We start from the raw sequence: 25,284 nt of genomic DNA on the forward strand, positions 1-25,284 counted from the left end.
TTTTTTTTTTTTTTTTTTTTTTTTTATCATCGAAAACTTGAAAATCAAACGACGAAATGGAATGATTTGATGCGATTCGATGTGTGACCGGCGATACGTAAGGCGACACAAAGTTCAATTCTTGAACAGAAATACAAACACACGTATATTCTAAATATATGCTATCAAATCAATGAGAAAGTATTTGGAAAAAGTTATCATACGTAATATTTATTGAGTAAGAAATAGCGTTTTGTCGATTGTCGTGATATTAGGTGTTAAAAGAACATTGTGGATCGTACTCGTTTACTCGATTATTATTCTCGTTCCCTTTTTGTTTTTGTTGATTATTATTAAAATCGAATCGACTGCAATTTTACAATTGTATATATACGATAGTTGTGTCTAGTCAGAAGAATTTGATGTGGAAGAATTTTACGTTTTTGAAAGAGATTTATACTCTTCCGATCGTTATAAACGTTCTTTTCTTTTTTTTTTTTTTTTCTTTTCTTTTCTTTTCTTTTCTTCAAATTTACGACTGAATAAATCTTATCGAAGAAACAATATGTGCACATGTATAGCAACAATTTTGTGTGCATTATATTCAGAATATATACATACATATTCATATCTATATTCAGAATAAAAAAACATGATGAAAAAAGATATTTATTTTGTTGTAATTGTTAGAAAATGGTTTTAATCAATGATGTTCGAATATATTGTAAGTGGATCTGAAATTTTTATTAAAACGATATATATAAATATGTAAGTACAAAGCACATGTAGATACACTGTTTCAGCAAATGATCGATGTATATAAAAATGTATATATCTATATATATATATATATAGTATATATAAATTTACTTAATTTCTACAATTCTTTTACGTTTGTTTTATTTTCTCGTTATTCTTCTTCTTCTTCTTCTTCTTCTTCTTCTTCTTCTTCTTCTTCTTCTTCTTCTTCTTTTTTTATTATTTTTTTTTTTTATTTAATCCACCGTTATATTGTAGCGTACAACTTATTCCTGATCGACGATGACGATGATTAATCATGCCGTTTGAGGACTACATAAATTGCATTGAAAACTTCAGCCATTCGTAAGGAAGACTTAATAATCACTACTATTTATCAAATGATTTTTATACATTTTTTTTAACACGTTTCTAATTCTATCTCGACGATCTAACGAATACTCGAGTGATAATAATAACTTAAAAATTCCGCTCTCTTATTCGTCTTCCTTTCTCTTATTGTTGACAATAAACTGCCAAGTTTCCTTAAATTCTTTTGTTCAAGTTATCATCGAGGGTTCCAATTTCAAGCTGATGAAAAAATTTTCCCGATCCTCCCTGTATCGAGTCTTCAACAAAAATTCCTTCGTGAACGAGTGGCCTGGAAAATTGTATCCTTGAGCCCGTCTCTGACAATCCACCATCCAAGTCACGACGTCTATAACTCGTTTCATCCTCGGATCCATATCCCTTAATCTTTCCTCTTCCTTGTGACGAAATTTCCTCTTCAAAACGGCGTTGTACCAACGAAAGAAATATTTCCACGCTAAATCCTGTTCCTTGATCGTCCACGTTCCATCCGACTTCTCCTCGTAAATCGTCTTTTCGTCCTTTTTATTCTTCATTCTCGTTAGAATAGAAGCGAAGATATTCTTTCTACACTCCTGTTTCTGTTCCAAATTATTACTCTGATCACGACTCGATGTCGTGTCCTTAATTATACCTATAGACATTTTTTTACAAAGATCGTTTGCATTTTTTATTCCATCGTGCACGTGGACAACGGTATCGTGACAATTGTTCGAATTATTCAGATCCAAAAGTCTGAGCAAAAGGTGGCCCACGTATGGCATAAAGGACGAATTGCAAGTTTCAACTTTGGCCCAAGCTTGCCGATACATCTGGGTGCACGGATGTTTGTAAATCTTGCAAAGTCTTTCCATGGTCTCGTATCTGAATCGATCAAAAGAATCGTTCGTCGAATACGTTTGTAACGGAAATTAGTAAGTAAGAAAAAACGATATAACGATATTAAATATACCTATTGGCGTGATGAGTGCGCAAGTAATTCCACGTTTTTCGAAGTCTGAAAATCGGCGGCGCCTGCAATCCGGCCAAGATCGATCTGCACGAATGAAAATTTCCCATGACGTAACACTTCTTGGCCGCGTTCACTAGCCTCGCGACGATCCTGCTTCTCATGGGTAATTTTTTCACGGCCAGAATTTCGCTCGCCATCAGGCAAGATATGCGATGACTGAACGCTATCCACGCCGCCAAGTTGGGCGCGTTCCTCGAACTCCTTTGAAATACCAATATCTCGATTTCCTCCGTCGGGATACGAACGAAGAGATCGCGATCGATCAAAGTCAACTGCATCGCCAGGATGTCGCTGTTTATATCCCAAATTGTTATTCTGAAATCCATTCTCAATAATCGTCTCAACTGATCATTGGTACTGTTCTCTTGATTTTCCAACTTCTTCTTCTTCTTGCAAGACCCATTACCGGAGAAGATCCTTTCCAGGAAACTGTACTTCTCCTCGGGGACAATGATGGAATCTTCGTATTGGTATTTCTTTCGCCTGCCGAACAACTTCCGTTTGGACGGCCGTTCCTTCTCTTGGCGAAAATTTCTCAAATGGGTCAAGTGTTGCCTCACCTCCCTGTTTCGAACAAACGAACCATGATTTAAATCCCTATTCCAACCGTTCTCTTTCGTTACTACCTGTAAGCGGCGGAGGCGGGCTTGGGTCTGTACCAATATTCCGGTGTCCAAAACAACACGATACGGCCCTTCGTGGTGGCTCCGATCGACCCAAACCTACCCGATTGAAGCGCGGTGTACGAGATACTGGCCGCCAATTGGCGGCGGGAAACGGGAAGTTTCAATTCCGAGTCGATCGGTTGTCGGCGTATCGTGACCAAGCTGAACGATCTTCGACCTTGGAGGGTGCACCGTTCTCCCGGTTGGACCGACCAGGGGCCAAGCGCGTAATGAAAATGAGGCGCGGTGCAGATACCGTATCTCCTGAAGTGTTTGCAATACAACGACTTGCATCGACCCTTCTTCTTGCCCTCCCAAACCTTTACACCGTTTTCCATCAGAGCGTAGAAATTGTGCGCCTGTTTCACGCTCATATCCGTGGTGAACTCGCGGTCCGCGTTAATCGGGCCGAGAACCAATCCCGAGTGGCATTTCTCCGGCACTCCGAAACCGAATCGGGATATCCTTCTCGTCAGACCCTTTTTAGGACTCCTCGCCTCTTCCCTCTCCTCTTTCGCGAGCGCCTCGTCCAACGTTTCCTGCCTGTACCACACGCTCCTTTTCTCGATCGCTCTATCCTCCAATATCTTCGTTTGCAAGTGGTTACGGGGGCAACCCTGGCAGGTCGTGTAGAATTTGCTCGTATTGTAATATTTCCGATTGTGATCTCTGATGAACAGTACGTCGCAAAGAACGTCGTTCTTGTGTTTCTCCTTGAAACACCGACACGTAGGCCAGCTACGCGTCATTTTCTCGATCTTGATCGGTGAGAAATCCTCCAGCTCGGTCTTGATATCTTCCAGGCTGGCACCGGCGAATCTTATGGGAATCGGGGCGTATCGACCGTCCATCAACTCGTTGTAAGATGGCCCGAGATACAAATCCTTCTGACACCACGTCGGAGGCGCGTAATCACCTGCGCCTCCGTAATGAGTCCATATTCTGTTTTCGATTCGTGAATCACGTTAGATATGATGTAATAGTTTTAACTTGATAAAGATAAGAAATTAAAGATAAAGAAAAGAAAATGAGGTGAAAATAATTTAGAAAATTAAATTCGTTAATATCACCTGCACACTGCTCTTTTCCCATTTTTCTTCGAGTTCTTCCGAATCTCGATCTCCGAGGAAAGGATGTACAAGGTTGTACTGCTCGATGAACTTGCAGCAGTTGTCTCCGACAACGAGCTCCCGTTCATCTTGCTCGCGAGCAAATTCTCCACGTGTTCGCACCATTTCTTCCACAAAATGTTTCTTCTCTGTATACCTCCGAGCTCGTAATAGTTTACCCTTCCGTCGATAAATCTAAATCGGTATTTAATTATCGGTCAACGCGTCAATTCAATTACGTTACACTCGTGAAAAATACTTGGCGAAAGTTGTGAAAGCTGTCGCTTTTTTGTGCGACGATATTTTTTTTTCTCTCATCCCTTCTCTCGTGAAATGTCTACCTTGCCTTTAAGGTTTTTCGACGTCTTCTGCTGAATATGCTCAGGTTGACGCATCGTAAAGGATACACTGAAATAAGCTCGAAACTTTCGATGCTGGGATCGAGGGTACGTGGGCAGAAGAATTGCGAGTTCTCGTTGAAAACGTCGGCAGCTACGATTAATTTCGAAGGCGTAAGAGCGAGGGAAACTTGTCGAATTCCACGACCGTTCCTGGTCGTCTCGGCAAACGGGGATTCCACGAGGATAACGTCGGAGAAGTCTGAATACTCGGAGGCCAATAATTTTTTAATCCTGTTTTGATCCACCTCGGAGTTCCTCGTACGATGACGAGATTTGATTTTACATGTTTGGTGCATCGAGTCGAACTTTTATTCATATAGAAAAAAAATTACACAAGATTCGATACACGACCGGTTAATTTTTTTTTGACACGACCATCGATTTGTACGACGAATCCGCTCGCGAGAGGTTAATAACTTCCGAACGAAGTTGTGATGTAAGCCGATCACTTTTGTTAGAGGGCGTGTTTGCATGTAATTTTTCGACGGAGCATCGTCGACGAGATTCAAGTTGTCACAAAAGTGAATCAATCGAACCAAACTTTATTAATCGTTATATCATTGTGTCATGGACGATATTGGTTTTTTTTTTTTTTTTTTTTTTTTTTTTCTTTTCTTTTCTTTACGATACAACTTTAGGATCACTTTGAAAGGGGAGAGAGCGAAGAAACGATCTAATTCCATTGGGTATCATCGTTTTTATTTTTTCAGTTCGATGCCTCCATCGAGTCTCGCGACCTGTACATTAGTCGGCGACGGAGGGGACTAAGTTTCTTTTATAGACTCGGGCCTACGTGGTAAAAGGTGTCGCAGTGCCTGTCGTTTCGGTTAATTAAGAGTACTTTAGCTTTATTTTTTTTTTTCCTTTTTTCTTTTTTTTTTTTTTTTTTTTTTTCTTTTTTTACTCCTTACTCGCTACAATACGATAATAAATAACATATAAAAAAAGACATACAGATAAAAGACAAGTAAAAAAGAAGCTCGCCAATAGGGGGAGCGCTTTTTCAATCTAGAATAAAAAAGTCGATGTAAGTTGAAAGAGCGTGCAAAAATGTACAAAGTGGCAGAGGTACATGATGGACTTCTAAAAAACGACTTGTTTCGACTTATTTCTTTTTTTTTTTTTCTTTTTTTCCTTTTTTTCCTTTTTTCTTCTTTTTTTCCTTTTTATTTTATATAAACGAAAGCTAACTTTTTTTTTTTTTTTTTTTTTTTTTTTTATCGATTATTATGCTCCGGGTTCACTTTGATGGTGACTTTGTTGTTCAGAGCGGACGCGAGCTTCTCGACGTTGCTCTGACCCAACTTTCCCGGCTCCGAGTTCGTTGTCTCGTTGTTTGACACAGCTGTGTTTTCGGGGATCGGTTTAATGGTTGGCTGTGCTTCCTGAAACACAAAGTGAAACGTTTTCGAGCTATATATACGCGACTATTTCCTTGAAATTCCTCGCTCGTCGCCTCACGATCACGTTGTTTAGCGATACACGTATAATTAACTTAATTTCTGCCTTTATCGTGTACTACCTGACATGTACAATTCCCAACGGCGTTGTGCTTATCTACCAACTATATAATAATAATAACTTTTTTTTACACACTGATCTTCGTTTATTTCTTTTTTTCTTTTTTTTTTTTTTTTGAAACGAACAGAACAACAATAAGCAAAAACTTGTTATTTCCTAACTCCAATCAAATTTCTTTATGTACATCTCTTATTATAACGTAATTATAACGTAAAACTGAATAAAAGAATATTTTGAATTAAAGAGAGATAATTCGATTTATTCAACCGAAATTGATTAATATTTTGAGAACGAGCGTCGTCCAGAATGATGGGCAAAATTTATAATAGTTGAAGTTACGAATAAAGTTACTTGAATAATTTTTTCCTTTATAATGTAATAATAATCATACCGAAGTACTGTAGTGTCAAAGGTTATACGAAAAACGAATCAACTACAATAACTAACAAATAACGAACAAATTAGTTATTCGTGTTAATAATAAGCAATTATTTAAAGTAACTTTATTCGAAATTTTTATTAACTATCTTTACTCACCCCGTCAGTCTTTCTTCTTAGATTCGATCTTTGCAACGTGGCAGCCAATTCGTTCTGCAGTCTCGAAACGACTGGCCCGTTCGCCAATTCGTCCGTGCCGTTTCTATCCGCGCGAGGCTGTTGCGACAGGAAGTCGAGTTTAGACGGTTGTTTCGCTTCCCCTTCGTACGCGCCTATCCTAATGGCCACCTTTCCGCTCGGTGGTTTCACATTTTGCGCGTTCGTGGCTGGCGGAGGAGGCGCGGCCGTTTTCGCCGGCTCCGACACCGGGCTCGACGACGAGCACGACGACTCTTTCCCATTCACTTGCGCCTTGTTTCCGGCCCCGTGTCGCGGACTTCCGTTAGACACGGCCGCGGAATTTTGCATAGGGAAGTACGTAGGCGGGGGCTTTGGAATCACCGGGTTCGGCGTCTCTTTCAATTTGAAGGACTCTATGCTCTGCATCTCGACGGAATCCTCGCTACACTTGGGCTTGGAGGGAAGCGGAAGCGGCGGCGGAGCCGGTGGCGCAGACGGGGGCGTAGGCGGTGCTGGGGGCGCCGGAGGTGCGGGAGGCGCAGGAGGTATGCTCGGTGGTGTTGGTATCGTTGTTGTTGGTGGCGTTGACGTCGCGTTGTTCAATACCCTTTTCTCTTGCTCCTGGTCGCACGGTTGAACGAGAGAGTTAATAAACAGGAGTAAAAAGAAAAAAAAAAAAAAAAAACGTTGCGGAAACTTAACAGGTAAATTTGTTTACGATGAAAAGAAACGATGATATTTACGATTTATTTTTAGACGCGTAGAGTATGACGAAGATCGCTTCGAGACGCAATATTTTAAATTTCTCTAGAGACCGGTGTTTACTCGTTGCCCGAACGCAACGTTTTAAATATTCGAGTAAAAATTTTCCACGTAACGATGCACGTAGATTAAAAGAGAATGCTAATTATAATGGTTAAAAATGCTAATTGGTGAGATAAAAATTCGATAACTAACACCGTATGGCGTGATGGTAACCAACACGCGGCTCGTCCGTTCACCGTTGCTCAGCAAACCGTTCATGCTTCTTCGGTTTCAAAAGTCTAGAGCATTTTTCCTTCGATTAACTTTCCTTCTGCTGCGAGCACGGACAGCAACGGCGCATAACGGTTCAATTTCAAGCGTCTTTTTGTAAATCACTTCCGACTCGTTTAAAACGTACGGTCAGCCTTTCGGAGAAGTGCTGCACTTTGCGCACGGTCGTGGAACTCGAGGTCGAACGTTTATACGTACATATATATATATATATATATATATATACATATATTCGTCCTCGCTATTTTTCCCTCCCAATTACTCGTCGTACTCGTCTTCGTCTTGATTGGCTGCGGTTTTACGTTAAATGGCGCTTTTTCGTTAATCGCTCCGCGAGCTCCTATTTCGCGACGACAGTTGTACTTGCGCCGACCACCTTGAAACCGATCGCACAACGACGATTCGAGCCGACTGAAAACAGTTGGGAGCGGTTACTCGTTCTTATGTAACCTCTATTATTTTCCACGTCTGCCGCAATTCGTAAGAAGCGAACCGACACCGTCCACCTGGTGAAACGACGAACGATCGAGGGGGCGGTCACTCGCGCGTACACTCGAACGGATCGAACACCGCGCACCCACTGTTTCCAACGAACCGTTGAACCGTCCACGTTTATTAACCACGTTTAACAACACCGATAACCGGATTATATAATGATTCATCGAATTCGCGGTTAATTTTCTCAAGAACGTCGTTCAACGTCGCGATCGGTTGGGGAATAAAAAAAAAAAAAAAAAAATTCGAGCGATTTCTTTCCTTTTTCTTATTCAATCGCGACGCGATTAACCGGGATCGTTAATTAGCGCTCGAAAGATTTAGAAAGATTCGCTCGTAATCAATTGTCAACCTTAATTAGTTAACCGCGATTCTTAATTAGGGGAGCGCGATTTAACGCCGTATTAAGGCTCGATCCAGGCCTCGAATCGCGCGGCGGATTCACTCGGACTGAGACGAGACGTAGCGGGTTGCGCGATTATAAGAGAGGGCAGATCGTTTCTCTATCTTGCCGATTCGAACGATATATAACGCGCGCGTGTATAACAGTTAATAAACGTGGCTCGTAAATACGTATATCGAGCGTAAATTCAGGTGCAGCGTTGCGCGTGTTGCACACATGTTCGCGACTCGCAAACAATGATCGGTTTCAAATTCTTCGTAACGCGTCTCGTTATCTTATTTACTTTGCCAGATATTCGAAAAGAAGGTTGTGTAATTAAAAGCGAGACGGGACAGCGCAACGGGGACAACGTTTTCGAGAACACGAAAGATGCATCGAAATTTATTATTTATATTATTTATTCAATTCTTCTTCTTCTTCTTTTCCCTTCTCCCTTTCTTTTTTATATCGCTATTGAATCTCTGTTGGTTGCCAAGCAAGATGTTCGGGATTCGTGTTCAATTTCGTAATGGATGGCTTAACAAGGATTTTTAATCAATTATGTTGTTCTCAGTTCCGCTTTTCATTTCTTTTCTTTTTTTTTGTCGAGGCGATAAATAAAGCAAGACGTTCCAACTCTTTGATCAACTCGTGCTCGCACCTCAGGAATTTTATCCACCAATCGAGATCTTTTCGCGTAATCAAAGGCTGTAACGTCTTCACCGTCGAAGAAAGGAAACGGTGAAAGTATAATAGTAAACTTTACTTGGCTCTACGGTATTTTACGGTGTTTGTAATAGAACACATTCGTTGAAAGAGATCAGAGAGATGAAGAAATCAACGCCTCTCTCCACTTCACCTCGCTCGTTACACGCGGTCATTAATAATTTAGAAAATTTCTCGAAAGTCGGAACACGGTGGATGATTCCAACAAAGATACAATCGTAATCGTTGCAGCAACAACAACGAAGGAATATCATCCGACGAAGATACATAATCGCGTATATATTCGAGAATATGAAATCAATCGGCTCGTCGATAAGCTTATCTTAACTCTCTTACCTGGTCCGTCACCTGATCTGAGAAATGGACTTTTTGCTGCGCGCTGTTGAACATCTTTCGGTGGGCACGTTTGAACTCCTCCATCAGCTGCGAAACAACGAAAAAAAAAACGCGTGATTTTATCTCCTCTCTCTTTATCTCGTCCTCTTTAATATTAACGTTATTCCTCTCGATCGAAGATTAAACGAGGATTAACGGATGGAGAACAAAGAGGTGCACGCGGTGAAATTTACGACCCACTCGATCCGCGTACGCTCGCAAACTGAACTCGCGACCGCTTAGATGAGGCGGCTGTGAATCGTCGTTCGAACGCTCATCTACGAAACTTCGATCGTTTGCAACATCGCGCGATAATTTTTAATTAGACCTGCTCTCTCTCTCTCTCTCTCTCTCTCTCTACTCATTATTACCGCGCGGTTTTCCAGCATCTGCTCGCGTTTTAATTACGCTTTTTGTTTTTTTCTTTCTTTTTTATACACCTTCTCGTTTCACTTCTCGTCCCGATGGTGAAAAAAAACGCGCGTGAATAAAGTATCGAGTATATTTACGACTCGAGACAACGTAACGCCGATTTGATTGATTCGATCGATGATTAATAATTATCGAAGCAATTATCCAATTATCGTTCCAATATATATTGGGGAATATATGGTTGGAAGTGAACGAACTTGCGTTGTGTTGGGCAGCACAAGTTGACAAGCGTTGGAAGGATATAAGCGCGGAAGGAATCGAGTGGGTGTCGTTGATACGAGAATCGGGTTCTCATCTCGAGAGAGAATTGGCGATACGGAACGCGTTGCAAACGTGTTGCAAACGAGTGCGCTGGAAACGCAGTTGGAGTTCGACGGTTTTTAGAGTTTAAAGTTCAAAAGTCACGGAGGAAAGAGCGTGGAACGTGGAAATTTATCGGCATTTCGTCTCGATTCGAATCGCGCGTAACGATCTGGACCGGTTTTCGCGTTACGTTGTTTTTCACGCAACAAGTTGGGACAAGTTGAGATTAAAAGAGGAAGAGCTTTGCTTATCGTCGTGCACGTACAAATATTGACTACCTTATCGTGAGTAACCTTCTGTTCCTGCGCCCTCAGAGCTTCCGGATTTTGCGGCTTCCGCGGTTCCGCGGCCTTCTCCCTCGCTGCTTCCGTTTTTGCGGCGTTGTTCATATTCCTCTGTAAGGGATCAACGTGTATACATTATATATATATATGTGTATCATCTATCGTATCATCGGTGGATAATCATTGATGGATTATCACGCGAGGCGAATTTAATCATAACGTGAGAAAATATCGATGGTCGTGAGTCATATCGATAAAGAGAATATGCTTTTGAATATTGTGCAAACTCAAATGACACAAGCACAATTCGTTTTTGTGAAAATAAGAAGGAAACTTTGCACCATTGGATATAGATTAGAAATTATTTTGCAGGAATTACGTTATCTATCGAGGTTAACGTTATCTCTCAAGATGACGCACGAGATACGCAAAGAGAGGAATCGCATACTCGGAATTCCTCTATATAATAATTTTAAATTTCCATCGTATCCAAAATTCGAAAAATTTTCCCTTCGTTTCTTCGGACTAGTAAATCGTAAATCACGAGGCAAAATTGCTCGTAAAACAATAGGTATTAAAAAAAAGAAGTACGAGCGTCTAAATTCCAATTCAAACAGCGACGAAATATCGTCTCGTCTGACGGGCGCCAGTTCAGCCGCAAGAGAATCTAGAATCGCTGTTGTTGTTTTGCAAGAAGAAAAAAAAAAAAAAAAAGATCTCTCGCGAAGAATCGATCGATACGATGTAAAAAAGAAAAAAAAAAAAAAGAAAAATCGGGATTCCGTACGTAACGCGTACGATAATACTTATAAACAAGCGGGTAACGCGATCCAGTCGGTGTATTATTTCGTATCACGAAGGGGAGGAGGTGGAGGAGGAGGAGGAGGAGGAGGAGGAGGAAAAATCGCTCGTCTCTCCTACCTGCTGCGCCCGCCTCTGCAATTCCTGGGTGATGGCGGTGCTGAGATCGGTGCAGGCGATCGGAGATGTCCTTGTGGCGCAATTACGGGACGTTGCGTGTGCCGTGGTGTCGTTCGTTTTATTGGTCCCGGCCGAGGTGGCGGTGATCGAGCCGTACGAAACGGTCGACGGTGGCTCGCAGGAGGACGTCGATAAGGACGAGGAGGTCGAGGCGGAATCCTTGCTGCAGGAAGACTCGAGGCTCGACTCGGTCTCGGTCGAGCCTGTGCTGCCCATCGACATCGTGCTGCCCATTTGCATACCCTTCGCGTTCATTGGCTTCGTATCTGTAAGGATTGAAACGCGTTTGCGTTTGTTTACGACGCATTTCTTATTTTTCCTCCCTCTTCTCAAGTCAAGAGAAAGGAAGGTTAAGGTATTGTGCGAGTTCTTTTTTTCTTTTCTTTTCTTTTCTTTTCTTTTCTTTTGGAAAACGTAATGCAATTTATCGGATATCGTAGCGTTGGTGTAGAATCGTTTGGAGATTATTTCAGCGAACCTGCGGACCACTTGTAAGGAAGAGGGGGCGGTGGCGCCGGTGGGCAGACAGTTTGGTGGATCTCCACGGTCGTTATCGTTTTCCTATCTCCTTCCTGTGCGCCGTTTTCCTGCAAAAGAACAACGACCATTTACGATCTATCGTACGGAAGAATTAGAATCGGTACAGGCTTTTACGATCGTTTCTCTCTCCTTAATTAAATCGCCCCTTTAAGAGACACGAAACATACTCCTCGCCGATCGTTACGCTAATTCGATCGGATAATATGGGATGATTAGAAGTTGTTTCGAAAGGTAAAAGGTACTCAAATAAATAAACCTCGTTAATTATCGGGGAGAATATTTAATTATCGACGAAGAATATTTCTCTCTCTCTCTCTCTCTCTTTCTCTCTCGCTCTGGCGACTCACTTTGGATCCATGATAGGGAGGAATGTCATCGGCGGGCCCATCATAAATGACGTCCTGTTGTCGAATGTTGTCCCTTCGATAAGCCAAGCGGCGATTCGCTTCGTCCCTCGGATTCGCGTCGAAGTCGTGGACCTCGTAATCGATCCTCGGCGCTACCGGGTCGTAGAGCGGCTCGTTGTCGATGTCGTCTTCGTAATTTCCACTTCGCGAATTCAAACGACCGGGCGGGTACCTGTGGTTTTGGTTCTGGCTCTGATTTATACGGATCACCGTCGTGTTATTTGGTTTACGTGTCCACTCTTGGGCCTGTCGAATCGTTCGATACGTTTATTATACGTTCGATATATATATATTTCTTTTAATAGTGAAAAAATAGTGAAAAAAAATTCCTTACCTGATCCATGTGAGGCCATTCCGCGGAACTGCAACTGCTGGTGGACAGAGCAAGCGGGCAACAGATCCTGGAATTATTCGGAGCCACGCGTTACCGATAATTTTTCCATCGGACGGTAACTTTCTAATCCCTAATTAAAGAATGTCGTGAGGAAGCGGTGGGATAATGGTAACCGAGTTACGAAGCTAGGTTAAGAGGATGGTTAAGAACGCGGTGGTCAGGTATTATTCGTCGTGCTACTCGGTGATCGTTATCGCCCGATATCCCATTTAATGGACCGACTTTCTCCCGGTGTAAATTCGTCGATGTCACGCGATAACTAGCGTCGAGTGAAAAAGAGATATATACCCTCTGCCCGAGTCTGCGGGCAAAGGACGGTTTGGCTGATAGTCGTTAATTACAATTACGTGCACAATGGATTACGATAACGATCGTGTAGCCGTTTAACGTCAGATTCGTGCATGCGATTCAATTATACCGACGCTTCTCTCTAACAAGTATTCATCTTGATCGCGGGAGGGAAGCGAGACAAATTTCTGACGTCGCTCTCCATAGTTCTCCCAATCAATAAGGAAACGACGCGAGAGATCGTACCGTTCCGATCTTCCTCTACGAACCTTCCATTTCGATTGTAAGCATCGTCCCGAGGATATCGATGATGCATCCTTGGATCGTGGTGGTGCTGGGGCGAGTAGGAAGGATTTTGCGGCTGCGGGCTGGCTGCAGCCACGCTCGACGTTTCAGAGTCGTAACCGCTCGAGCCACGGGTCCACAGTGGTTCGGGGCAGTCGTAAAGGTGATTCGGTGTGGGTCGTTGCACTATCAGGTCGAGAACCGCGGAGCTTCTCATCACCTCGATGGCTCTCTCGAATGGAAGATCGGTGAGCCGTTGACCGTTGCACCAAATTATAATGTCGCCGGCTTTTAAACCAGCTGCCCTCGCCGGCCCGTCGTCTCTTGTACCCTGAAAACGAGTTTCACCTTCGATTTTTCATTAATGAAAAATTAATTTTCGAAATTTCTCTATTCTTTTGTATACGCGGAGAAGAAAAAAAAAATAATGATTCGTTATTACGTGTACGTATAAGAATTGGAGGAAGCAATGTTGGAGGAAAATGGATGTGGAGCGCGTTACGAAATTAGTATTAAATGTCAGGTATGGTTAACCTGAACGGTAAGGCCTGGCACGATGCCTCTGCAAACGCCACACCCGAGGCGACCCTTCTCGCCGACGAGAATTCGAATCCTGACTTCGGTGCTCGGCACGCTACCCAAACCAGTTTCGTTGTACTGTAGCTGCTGCTGTTGCTGCTGCACCATGTGCCAAGTGACCGGATCGTTCGGGTTGCTTTGCGAATCATAAAGTATTCTTTTATATACGCGAAGAAGGAACGCTCCTTAAACGGACGCGAATGCGTCGCGGGATTTTTAATCATCGACACGTAGATACTTACTCTTTCACCGGTATCATTCCCACGCCTGAAACGAAACAAGCGAGCGATCAATTCGAATACTTGCCTAATTATTCCTTTATTATTATTATTTGGAAGAATTATTTTGGAAAAAAAGAGAGGGAGAGAGAGAAGAAAAAAATGAATAATTACTTCGAATCTTGAGAACGAGCACTTGCTGATTCTTTGCCAGAAGCGCAACTTCCTGATGGACAGCGTCCTCGACCGGATACCCGTTCACCCTTATGATCTGATCGCCGACCTGAAACCGAGGAAAAAAAACTAAAATCGTTCGATGAAATGGGAGAGAAAAAAAGAAACCGCCTTCTCGCGAGTTTGAAAAATCGATCCGCATCCGTTCGATGTTTAAATTCGCGAAACTATACGGCGATGCACGAGGTTGCGCGTGTACGTAACTCTTGAATTTGGAATTTACCCTTAATCCATTTCTGTGAGCCTCGCTACCTGGTTGCACGTCGCTCACGTAAAATCCGGCCGCGTACTCCCTACCACCGCGTAGGGAGAAGCCGAATCCGGACGCTCCACGCCGCCTCAGTCTGACATTCCTGGTCACACCGATGACGGCCATCCTGCCGCCTCCTGTTGGATTTCCAGGACCTCCACCGGTCGATGGAACCATGCCGGCACTCGCCGTGCCGGATGCACCACCCGACCTACGAACAACAAAATCCAATTTAAATTCAATTTCCCTCGATCCCGATGATTTTCAATCTTCGATTGCGCGTATATAATATAATTTAACGAGATGAATATATTGAAGGTTGAAAGAGAAGAAAAAGAAGGAAAAAAAAAAAAAAAAGAACAACGCCGTCGTTCGCGACGAGTCATCGACGTGTCGGCAATCCGGGCGGAAAAGTGGAGCGCGATTCGGTTAATTTAACGGAATGAATTCGCGTATGTCCGCGATGTAATTTTATTCAACCGCGTTAATTAGCCTCCTCTTTTACGTTACGTAAAAGCAACAACATTACTTTCTCGGTATTAATCCATTATACGCGTTCCACATTCGGTGAAATCACACGAGAACCAACCAGTGTCTTTCTCCCTAATAATTATATAGAGATTGTATATATATGTATATATATTTGCAACGAAAATCGTCCTATTTTTCGCTTTGAACGAACATTCAGATTCTTCGATTTCACCGTCTCCAATTACGCGCCTCCTATCTCTCTACATAATATAATATGGAGTAGGATTATTGGTCGCATATCTGTGGTGGAAACCGACGCGCGTTTGGGATATCTTGAGCGGGGGAGGGTGGCGGCGACGCTCGTGGTTTGAACCCTTTCCACATCGATTTCCGCCTCCTCTCGATTTTACTACTGCTATCCGGGTAATTACCGCCTGGGTAATCGCATATCCTACGTGTTTATATACCTTCCTCCGAGGAATTGGATGAAGAGTTCGATTCGACTTCTTCGCGATCAATGACGATATTTGGAAACGCGTTTTCCAAATATTCCAATTATTCGACAATTGTTGAAGCGCAATTTGCAACGCGATGCGCAAGAGAGGGCAATTAAAACAAGAAATCCGTATCCCCGATTCCCCGAGGAGGAGGAGCAAAACTGTCGGGGAAATTCGTGTCCACTCTGGGAAGAGGAATTACAGTAATTTCGTGTCAACGACGTGGCTCACCTTCAACGATAATTGCCCTGTAAAAATGGCCGTGTTTGTAGCCGCAGTCAGAGCTAGAAGCAATCTTTGTTCGGATCTCGCGGTCTTTTTCCGCAGCGCGCGCCGCGAAATTAATGACCACACCTGGCGCACCATTGGCCTGCGCAATCGTCGGCGGAGGAGTCGAGGCAAATTCCAGCGCGGACGACGAAAAAGACGAAAGATAGAGAGAGCGGTGGTTGGGTGGGGCAGCGGACGAGACAAGGAGAGGAAGACACTTTATGTCCCCTAATGACGCCGGGAATCCGTCTTGTCTCGGACATTGAAAAGATTACGCGCGGTATGAAGGGCCGTCGTAGGTTGTCCGCTGCCGTGGAACACGAGGATGACACCAGGTAAATGACAGTCATTAGAAAGAACGAGACGCTAGTTTAAAACTACTCCGCCTAGCTGGAGGGCCTCCGACTCGTCTTTTCCGTCTTTCTTCCACCTTTCGGCCGCCCCTCCCATTCCAAATGTAACCGAAGGCAAAAGGGAATTCCATCGTCTGCTCCTTCCATCCCTTCGGGGCCTCTGCGTTTCTCTCCCTTTCTTTCCTTTTCTTCTTTTTTTCTTTTCTTTTCCTTTCCTTTAAAGAGGATATCATTTCGGTCAGACTCCGAGGCCGCATACTTTCTATGCCAATTTGCATGCCGTTATTTACGACGCTTATTATCATTTTCATATCATTCCAGCAACCGCGCATTCCTAATTATCGGAAAATTGCAAATTTCCTTATCCGATGGTAAATAAGATTCGCGTCTCGCGACGACTCTCGAGCGAAATCTCTCGTCGACGACACCTAGGAGGAAGCAGGGTCGTTCTCAGGGCGTTCTCATCACCGACACGGAAGGTACTCGTTACAAGCTGTTAACGCATATTTAAAATTGTTCCTTCGCGACCGGGTTTCTTAAGGAAGTCGTGCAGCTGCTTTGTTAAAGATCCGGGCTCTTTTCAGAGAGACGCGTCGAGAAACAGCGAGCGTATCGCGCGGGTGTTCAACGACTCGGCGCGATGCTTGCCTCCACTTCTCGACAGCTCGGTAAACGCGGCTCCCTTCGCCCTCGTTCCCGAGCATCTCTTCAAAATTCGTTCACCCGACGTCCCTTCTTCTCCTCGACCGCTCCGTATTTCTTATCCAAGACACGGTTACACGGGACGAGCGTTCGTTCGACCCGAAAAAGAAAAACGATAGTGCACGTATACGCCAAGTTTCCTCGATGACTTCACATACGCCAACGTATCTGAATATAAATCCAATGTATATACATATATATATTGTCGAAGAAAGCGTAAAGAGTCGGTGTACTCCGTTGATAATCTTTCCTTTCGATCTTGCAAGCATCGGCCCGATGCCGATAACGCGATCACGCGATAACGAGCACCCCTCGGTGATCGATCTCTAAAAACTCCGTTGAAAAAGATTTCAAGACTCGCAATCTCTTATGCAATCTGAGGAGGACAATGGACGTCGATCGCGAAGGAGCGTCGTTCGAGGAGAAGGGCATCGATACACATATTCCACCCGCGGCATACCGTTATTGTCGTCGATATCGCTACTTAACGATTCGGTCGTGAAAGTGTTACGAACTGTGTCACGAACTGTTCTTCCTCTCCACGCCTCACAACGCCGTTTCTTCTGTCTTCCGAAAGAAGGAGCGTATCGCTTATGCCTCGAATATTTATTTCGCCTCGAATTTCCGCTCGTTATTAATAATTTATCCTTTTTTTCGACGAGGAAGGAAAGGAATTCCCTCGGATCGGGTAAATATTTCCGACTGCTTTTGGAGGGAAAGCGTTACCATTTTTTTTATTTCACGCTTCTCGATCGAATTATTTTTGTTTCGTTAATAATATACCGCGATGTTACGGCGGTATAATACGATACGGTTCGCGAGGCGAATCTCGTTTCGTTCGAAAGAATTTCGCGGTGTAGATGATCGTCGAAAAGGAAAAAAGTTATCGGCGTGATCGCTTGGATTGGAACGGAACGCTCGTTCGAATCGAACAAGTTGTATCATCGCTGCGATTACAATGGCGAAGGAGCGGCGTGCATTCGAATACCCGTCATTCGTGCGAGCGTAAACGTAACGAAATATAACAGGACCCACGAATTATCGACACCAGGGATTCCGTTCACGCTTTATGATAATTGGATGGGATGCGCGAAGGGAGTCTGGGTTCTCATCGACCAAGAGAAAGCAACGACCGACCCGAGCCGCCCGTTTCGAAAAGAACAAAAGGAAAAAGAAGAAAAAAGAGAAAGAAGAAGGGATATACGGGTATATATACGGTGTTACCGCGAAAACTTTATTGTTGTTGGCGCGTGTAACCGATCGGACAACGGTCGCGCAATTATCATCGACTCGAGTTCGGCCACGTTTTCACTTCTTCTTCTTCTTCTTCTTCTTTTTTTCCCCCCCGTGACGCCCGATCGAAGGGATGCTCGGAACGTCCAGCGCGCCAACAATGCACGGAGAAAGTGGATGCAACGGAACAGACACGGAAAAGACACGCCCTGACGAGTATTCCCGTCTTTTCGAACCCCGTCCCTCGCCCCTCCTCGCGATAGAAGACATCGGGTCACGATCGAGCCGCGGAGCCTTCGACTCCACTTTCCTTTTACCTCGTGTTTCGTGAAAAATCGTGGACGGTCGTAAACATCGCTAGGTACGGGTCAGGATGATAATATTCACGATCGGGTGGGTACGGTAAATTATTTCGATTTTGTTTTCCGTTGGAGGGAAACGGACGAAGCCTGTTTCCACTGGGTGATCGAATTGTGGCGCATCGATCGAAAGGTATCGAGAGCGTATCTATCGTGGAATCGTCCGATAAAACGACGATTCTTTTGGCGTGGAAATAGCTCGTTACAAATTACTGAGAATGGAAACCGATATCGGCGTTTCCCGTCGACTCGTCTCTCCAATCGCTTTATGAATGAAGTGGCCTGTTATGTAAAAGGACGGCGTAAACGTCTGTGGAGGGATTAATAACGATTAACCGATTTCCGGTAATAACGAGGAAATCTGGTCGGTTTCCTAATTGACGTTTCGCGTTCCGCTATCTCGATTACAAGAATTTTCATACCGCTAACGCGCGCTCGTAGCTGCGCATAAGCGAGCGTAATGAACGGCGTAGGCCCGCGATTAATGGCAAGATGGAGCGAACTCGTATTTCAGAAAAGTCGCGATTACAGGTTTTTCTGGTTCCTGTTTCGCGGTACGCTCGAGAACTTTGAAGCAGAGTAATAGCCGAACATCATGTTAGAGCGAAATTAATCGTGGAAATAAATTATCTACTCTTAATTCGCTGTATCACTCTCCCCACTTGCGAAACGGCGACCATCCGCGCGCGCCATTTTACGACCCCACTATCGATCGACAGTTTTCGAAAAGAATTTCTTTTCTCTCTTTCTTTTTTTCCCTTTCGTATAAGATCTTCTCGCGATCGAGAGACTCGAGATCGATGATAAATTAGCGTGGAAAGCTAAGTGGGCGACGAAACAAAGGTTCGAAAGTAATCCCCCATTGTGCTCGCTAATTGGCGGCCGCCGATATCGGTTCATCAACGACGATTGGAACGACGTATGTAATTGATATCGCCAAGTGTACGAAATTGGTCTCCAGTTTAACCTGTCCGAGGCACAACCGGCTCCGTTATCGTGGATCACGCGTCGCGTCACAATTTCGAACGGAGTAAAATTCATTTTTCGTCACGGCCGAGTTGCCGCTTTAACTATGCTCGAGCCGCGCGGGAGAGCCTCGAGGAGAATAGCGTGGAGAGCGGATAGAGATCGCGGCAACGAAGAAAGAGGGGAAAAAACGGGGAACGCTTCGGAATCGGGCGTGTTTCGCGTTTCTTCCCTTCACGCGCCACCGATCTCGTTCCATTCGATCTCGAGAATCCGCGCCTCCGATCGATCCTCGCCGTCCACGGTCGTTGATCCATTCATGCCATTTTCAACTTCCATTCTGCGCGCCGTTTCCACCATCACGTCGAAACGGAAACGCAACGATTTTCGATCTCGTTACTTTTCTTTCTCTTTTTCTCCTTTCCTCCTTTTCTTTTTTCCACGTATCGTTTCTTCTCCTCGCTTCGAAGAGAATCGAAAGAACAAACGATACAAAGATACAAAGTGTCGCGTCGACGGCAAAAATTTTCGATCGATGATGAAACTAAACCGATTTCTCTGTTTTTTTGCTAATCGTCCTCGAGGTGAGTGAAAAATTACATAGCGCCTCGGACGGCCGACGAAGTCGATAAACCGGATATCGGTGATCAAAGAATGGAATTACTGTAATCAAGTTTCCCTCTCCCTCCCTCCCTCTCTCCCTCCGCGTTCTTTTATTCGCAATTAACTCGATATTGAACGACGCCGTTCCTGGCCTTGAGATATTTCCGATATTCCCGTTTATTGGATGCGCCGGATCGAACGCAACAAGGGAACGGCCACGCGGAAAAGTATGATGGCGAGCCGCGATCGCTTTTAAAGTTCACCGTTTCGTCATTCTTCCTCTCCGCGTCGAGTGACTTTAACGATCGAGCGAAAACTTTAAGATCCGCCTTTTAACGAACGATTTAATCGAGTTTCATAGTCTCGATAAGGGGACCATGATTTATTCATTGTTATCGACGTTTATCTTCCACGTTGAATAATAAAAAAAAAAAAGAGAGAGAGAAAGAGAAGTAAGAAGAGCGAAAAAGGATCGACGCCATGACCGACCGTTTCAAACACGTCCAACGTCCAATCATGATAAATGATTGCGATGTATCGATCAAAGAACCAAAAGACTCTCTCTCTCTCTCTCTCTCTCTCTCTCCTCTTCACAAGCGAAAGAGGAATGTTACGGATCGTTTTGTTTCCGCTTTCATTCTTTCGGCGAACGATTTACGGGCCTCGTTACCAGTTTCTTTTTCCTCATCTTTGCGTCCATTTCGCAAAGGTGGATACTCGAGAGGAAAAAGGAGGAAGGTCGAAAGATACGAAGGAGAGGCGCGCAATGACTCGTTGCCATGTTTGCGGTGAACGGTAACGGTGATCGTCCCGCGGCCGTAAACTTTTCAGCTCGTCTCTAAGACGGCCGATTATGGCCGTTTAATGCCGCGCAGTGTCGACGGAATGGTAAATTATTTTAACGGGAACTACGTCTAACCTGGGTCGATTGATTATAATTTTCACGAGTAATTTTCGCGGCGACGACGACGGAGATGGCGGTGGCGGTGGCGGCGCCTCGTCTCTCGAAACTTGATAAAATGCAAATGTATTCCGGAGAGAGGCAAATATTTTCTCGTTAGCGTTCGAGCCTCTTCGTTGTTCACCAATTTGTGCTTGTTACGGTGAAAACCGTGTCCTCGTGGTTCGAGGGTCAACCGAGTCTCAAAGGGTGCAACTTGTTGTTGGCTCGTTAACTTAAGAGACGCTCGCTTTTGTCGCTTCGTTCCGCGTTCCAGTAGTGGTAGCGGGGACTTGGCTTTTCATCCTGTGTCGAGGAATTTATTCGCCAACGTTTTCTCGGCAAACAATCGAAGCGACGGGATCGTCGCGAAGGTAAGGAAACGTTTGCAAAATTATTCTATTTTCGAACAGCGTGAAATAAACGGAGGGAAAATATATTGCACGTTCCCCGATTAAAATGCGAGGATCGATTTCCCTTTTTGCGAATTGGGAAACGAAACGATGCAATTTTTCTTGGCGCAACGCGCCAAAATTGCACGCTCTCTTCTTCTTCTCCCTTTCCTTTTCGATCATTCTAGGTCACGATTGGCGATACGTTTTTTTCGTGCTCAACAATTACTCGCGTTGTAACACACCGTTCTTCCCGCTTCTGGTATTTTTTCTTTTCTTTCCTTTTCTTTTTTTTTTTTTTTTTCCACTTACGAAACGCTAAGATTCGCTTTCACGCGACGCGTAGAAAGTAACGCGTTTACGACGTTCCGATTCTATCTTCTTCGTTAATTTTTATTCTTATTACGCGGGGGAGAGGACGGGGAGGGAATAATTAAAGCGAAAGAATCGGTCGGACGCGGAGAAAATGTCAAGAAAATGGCGATCGCTCCGCGTGTGAAAGTAGAATCCCCTCCTTCCTCCTGTTTAACTATTTCTCACACGTGGTAATCGATGTGTCCGCTCGCTGGGGGATAGACAGATATCCTTGTTAAAAATCATAAATCTCGGATGATCGAATCGGACGCCACGCGGGTTTATTTTCATCGTTATTTTTATCCTGTCATATATACGTACATAGATAAAAATCAACTAGCGGCTGATCGATGGGGCCGAGAGGAGGACCGATAAATCTTTCGATCCTTCACGATCCTTTTTCCCTTTTCTTTTTTTTTCTTTTGCGATCGGATATATCGGATCGACGAGCGCGGAATACGGCCGTTGACATACGTTTGATCTAAACTATAAAAACTATCCGCGGGTATAAGAGTGCGAGGCGAGCAAGAAACGCGCGTGCACTCGGAAGAGTGTGTCACCGGGTCAGTGACACCCATTAGCGGCAACAAAGTTCGATGTTTAGCTGCTGGTTATCGACCTTGCACCGTTCACCACGATCGAAGTACAGAGTAACCATTAGCCTTATCGATCGAACGCAACCGATTAAATATGATTTTCTTTCGCGGACAACTTTCCCCGACCTCGGCCATCCAAGAAGAAGAAATCTCAAAGATACGTTAGATTTCGTTCGTTAATTTCCATTGCCTCGAAACACGGTCACTTTCGTTCAAACGCGACCCACGCAGTGATATACGCTATAAAGCGCGAGAGTCAGACACGACGGGATGCATATTCCCGTACGTAGGTATTCGACTTTCCAACTTAACGACGTTAAATATATATATATATATAGAAACGATCGTTTATCGATATTTCTCATTCGACACGCTCGATAAATTAGAGAAACGAAAAAGATTATTCCGCGTTTAATAGGTTTCGTTCGGTTTTGAAACGCGCGACGACGATCGATCGGCCGCGTTAATTGCAGTCATTTCGCTCACGGCCGAGCGCCACGCTCTGCGCCGCTTTCTAAATCGGCACGAAGCATTGGAAACGTCGCGTCTCGTGGCAAATTGGCAAATTACAGGCTCGACGAGGGTTTCGATCGGAACCCTCTGCTTTCCCCGTTCCGATCCGTTTTCCGACCGATCGTTTTCTGGGAACGGAGCCGAAACATTTCGTTCGAAACACGGGTGAAAAATTATTTCGCGGACGATTTATTTCGCGAAAATAATATAAGTCGCGCAAAGGTTTTCCGCAAAACCGCAAATCCACCAGCTGCTCCACCCTGACGCTTTCTATATCGCTGTCCATCGCTATCCGTTTCTCGTTTTGCTATCGAACGATTGTTTCTATCGGTTATTTTCACCGAACCACAACGAGTTTTTTGCTCGGTGAAAGTCTAGACCCACCGCAGTTTTGTCCGATTTTAACGAGCATCGAACGCTTCGGTGTAATTCGTCGTTGTATCCCCCCCCGAATGGAGGGGGGACGGTTGGTATGGACGGACGAGTTCCGGTCTGACCGTGGTTCCTTTTATTTTGTTCGACATATTATTCGCGCTGCTTCGATGCGCACGGGATGCATTCATCGCAGGAGGAGAAGCGACTGGGTGAAAATTAATTGTTCGGAACTACAGTTATGCATGGAATCTGTGTCAGGATGGAGCGTAATTTTTAACGCTCTAATATGATCGTTGGAGCAACATTTCTAGACAAAATCCTGGCGACGATGGATATAAATACGAAGAGGACAGAATTTCAGGAATCATCGTTGAATCGATCTCACGTGGATCGCAAAGATTAAAAAAAAAAATAAAAATATTTTCGAACGGATTGAATAACCGACTGGAAGTAATCCTGCACGGGATGTTATAGAACGAACGGGAACTAGAGTCTCCTTTTACGTTTAATGACGAGAAGGGAGCTTAATTTAAGCACGGCCGGCTCCGTTTTCTCCGGTTTGTCTTATAAGGAAAGGAAAGTTACAGGCGTCAATTCGTTAATCCAACCTCTTCGGGCTAGAATGTGTACACGTAACTCTTTTCAAACCGATATGCAGGTACCACAGGCCTGGCTGTGGTTGCGTAACACGCTCATACGTCACGCGCAACGATGCCTGTCTGTTATAATCGTCGAGCGTAATATGCGATACGCGATCGCGAGAATTCACCGGGCCCAGCTTCTCAAGATCACCAACCACGTTTCGTGACATAACTTCTCGCTACTCGACGATGCCGGTGATCGCGATCGCGCTTCGTGTTCGACTTTGAAATTCATTAAACGTCGGCTCGTTTGTTCCGATTAATCGATCCTTGGCTACGTTGTTTTCCTTTAACGATGATTCCGCTCTCTGACGCTCTATTAGAACAGGTACACGATCGTAAGAAACGTATCGTAAGACGAAGAACGTGGCTGGTTTTCAATGGTAATGCAACGTCATTGACACATAAAGATCGCGCGACTTATACACACATCGACTTTCTCGTGTAAAGAAGAACACGACTGTTTACACTCATGGATCGTAAAGAGTTAACACCTATGGAAAGGTGTAACCTGATCTCTACTATGACTATCGAAATCCGTAATCCACTTACTCGTCAAATCGTGCGATAAAACTTTAAATATTCGTATAATAACATTCCATTTTTCTTTAGAGACTGATTTACGACGGCTTCGTCCCCATTCAGAACGATTTTACTCATTTTCGAGAATAAGATTAATTCATTAACGCGAGAGCATCCCATCGAGTCTTATCGTCCCGAGATCGCGCTGGATCGAGATGGAACAAGTATCAACCTGTCTCTTCCGTAATACGACGTAATACAACGATTCTATTCTGCTAATGTTACTAGCTCGTCGAGCGAGCTAAGATTTTTAAATGACCTTTCCCATGCCACAAGTGCGCGAGCTCGCGTTGTTGCTTCAGTCTGTGAATAAATAACTAGTATCGAAGTATGTATTTGTTAGTTTACGTTCGCACACGTTCCGAGTAATCCTCTCTAATGGAGTTAAAATCTGTCTACATCTGTCTTAATGGCGCCGCAAACTGATACCTTAACTTTCAGAGTTCCATCATTTCCCTCTGTCCAATATTTGAAGATGGCGGCCCCCTTAAGCCTACCGAGCAAACATTCCAACTCGATACGAGATTCGAGATCTGATGCTGTAAGAAAAGCAAAGATACGAATAATCAATACCAATGGTATAAAACGAATCTCGTTTCTCTCGTAACTATAGAAAGTGAATCTAACGATCGGGTTGGTGAACTCGGGGATTCGAATCTCAAAGTCTTCGGTCTTAAGACGATTATTCCATCAATTGCGCGAGTCGCACGAACGAAGCCGTTTTCTCCCTGTAACCGACGTAAGAAAAATGGTTAAATTGGCCACAATAGGTTTTGTTGAAAGAAGGATAAAAGAATAAACCGATGAAGAATAAAAGTTATCGACAACTTCATTATAAGCGTTTTTCAATTTCTCCGTTGAAGAGTGAAACGTAAAA

General features: G+C 44.1%; 2 protein-coding genes across 2 annotated transcripts in view; both read right to left on the minus strand.

Annotated features, from left to right (window-relative positions):
- Nucleotides 1–492: 492 nt before the first annotated feature.
- On the minus strand, nt 493–4,197 carry LOC122719881. The gene is made up of 4 exons (XM_043946118.1): nt 3,834–4,197; nt 2,725–3,705; nt 2,039–2,662; nt 493–1,950 (listed from the first exon to the last, which is right to left on the minus strand). Exons 1-4 carry the CDS (start codon nt 3,959–3,961, stop codon nt 1,278–1,280), a joined length of 2,406 nt encoding a protein of 801 aa, XP_043802053.1. The 5' UTR covers nt 3,962–4,197; the 3' UTR covers nt 493–1,277.
- A 753-nt stretch (nt 4,198–4,950) lies between these two features.
- Nucleotides 4,951–25,284, minus strand: part of LOC122719875 (actin cytoskeleton-regulatory complex protein PAN1-like) — a 32,202-nt gene continuing 11,868 nt past the window's right edge. Inside the window, exons 2-14 of the mRNA XM_043946104.1 lie at nt 14,534–14,771; nt 14,251–14,359; nt 14,101–14,125; nt 13,814–13,994; nt 13,264–13,610; nt 12,647–12,713; nt 12,253–12,558; nt 11,844–11,952; nt 11,306–11,631; nt 10,379–10,495; nt 9,327–9,413; nt 6,332–6,973; nt 4,951–5,658 (exon numbers count right to left, since the gene is read on the minus strand). Of these exons, the coding sequence (XP_043802039.1) occupies nt 5,491–5,658; nt 6,332–6,973; nt 9,327–9,413; nt 10,379–10,495; nt 11,306–11,631; nt 11,844–11,952; nt 12,253–12,558; nt 12,647–12,713; nt 13,264–13,610; nt 13,814–13,994; nt 14,101–14,125; nt 14,251–14,359; nt 14,534–14,771 (2,722 nt within the window). The 3' untranslated portion in view covers nt 4,951–5,490. The remainder of the gene's footprint in view (nt 5,659–6,331; nt 6,974–9,326; nt 9,414–10,378; nt 10,496–11,305; nt 11,632–11,843; nt 11,953–12,252; nt 12,559–12,646; nt 12,714–13,263; nt 13,611–13,813; nt 13,995–14,100; nt 14,126–14,250; nt 14,360–14,533; nt 14,772–25,284) is intronic.

This window comes from Apis laboriosa, unplaced genomic scaffold (genome assembly GCF_014066325.1).
Source record: "Apis laboriosa isolate Shangri-la unplaced genomic scaffold, ASM1406632v1 scaffold11_cov152, whole genome shotgun sequence".
Classification (NCBI taxonomy): domain Eukaryota; kingdom Metazoa; phylum Arthropoda; class Insecta; order Hymenoptera; family Apidae; genus Apis; species Apis laboriosa.

Excerpts from the sequence above, each read along its gene's own strand:
- LOC122719881 (XM_043946118.1), bottom strand. The coding sequence starts at position 3,961 with ATGAACGGGAGCTCGTTGTCGGAGACAACTGCTGCAAGTTCATCGAGC. Across the intron at positions 3,706-3,833 it reads GGGAAAAGAGCAGTGTGCAG|AATATGGACTCATTACGGAG; the intron begins GTGATATTAACG and ends AATCGAAAACAG. Across the intron at positions 1,951-2,038 it reads CGCACTCATCACGCCAATAG|ATACGAGACCATGGAAAGAC; the intron begins GTATATTTAATA and ends TGATCGATTCAG.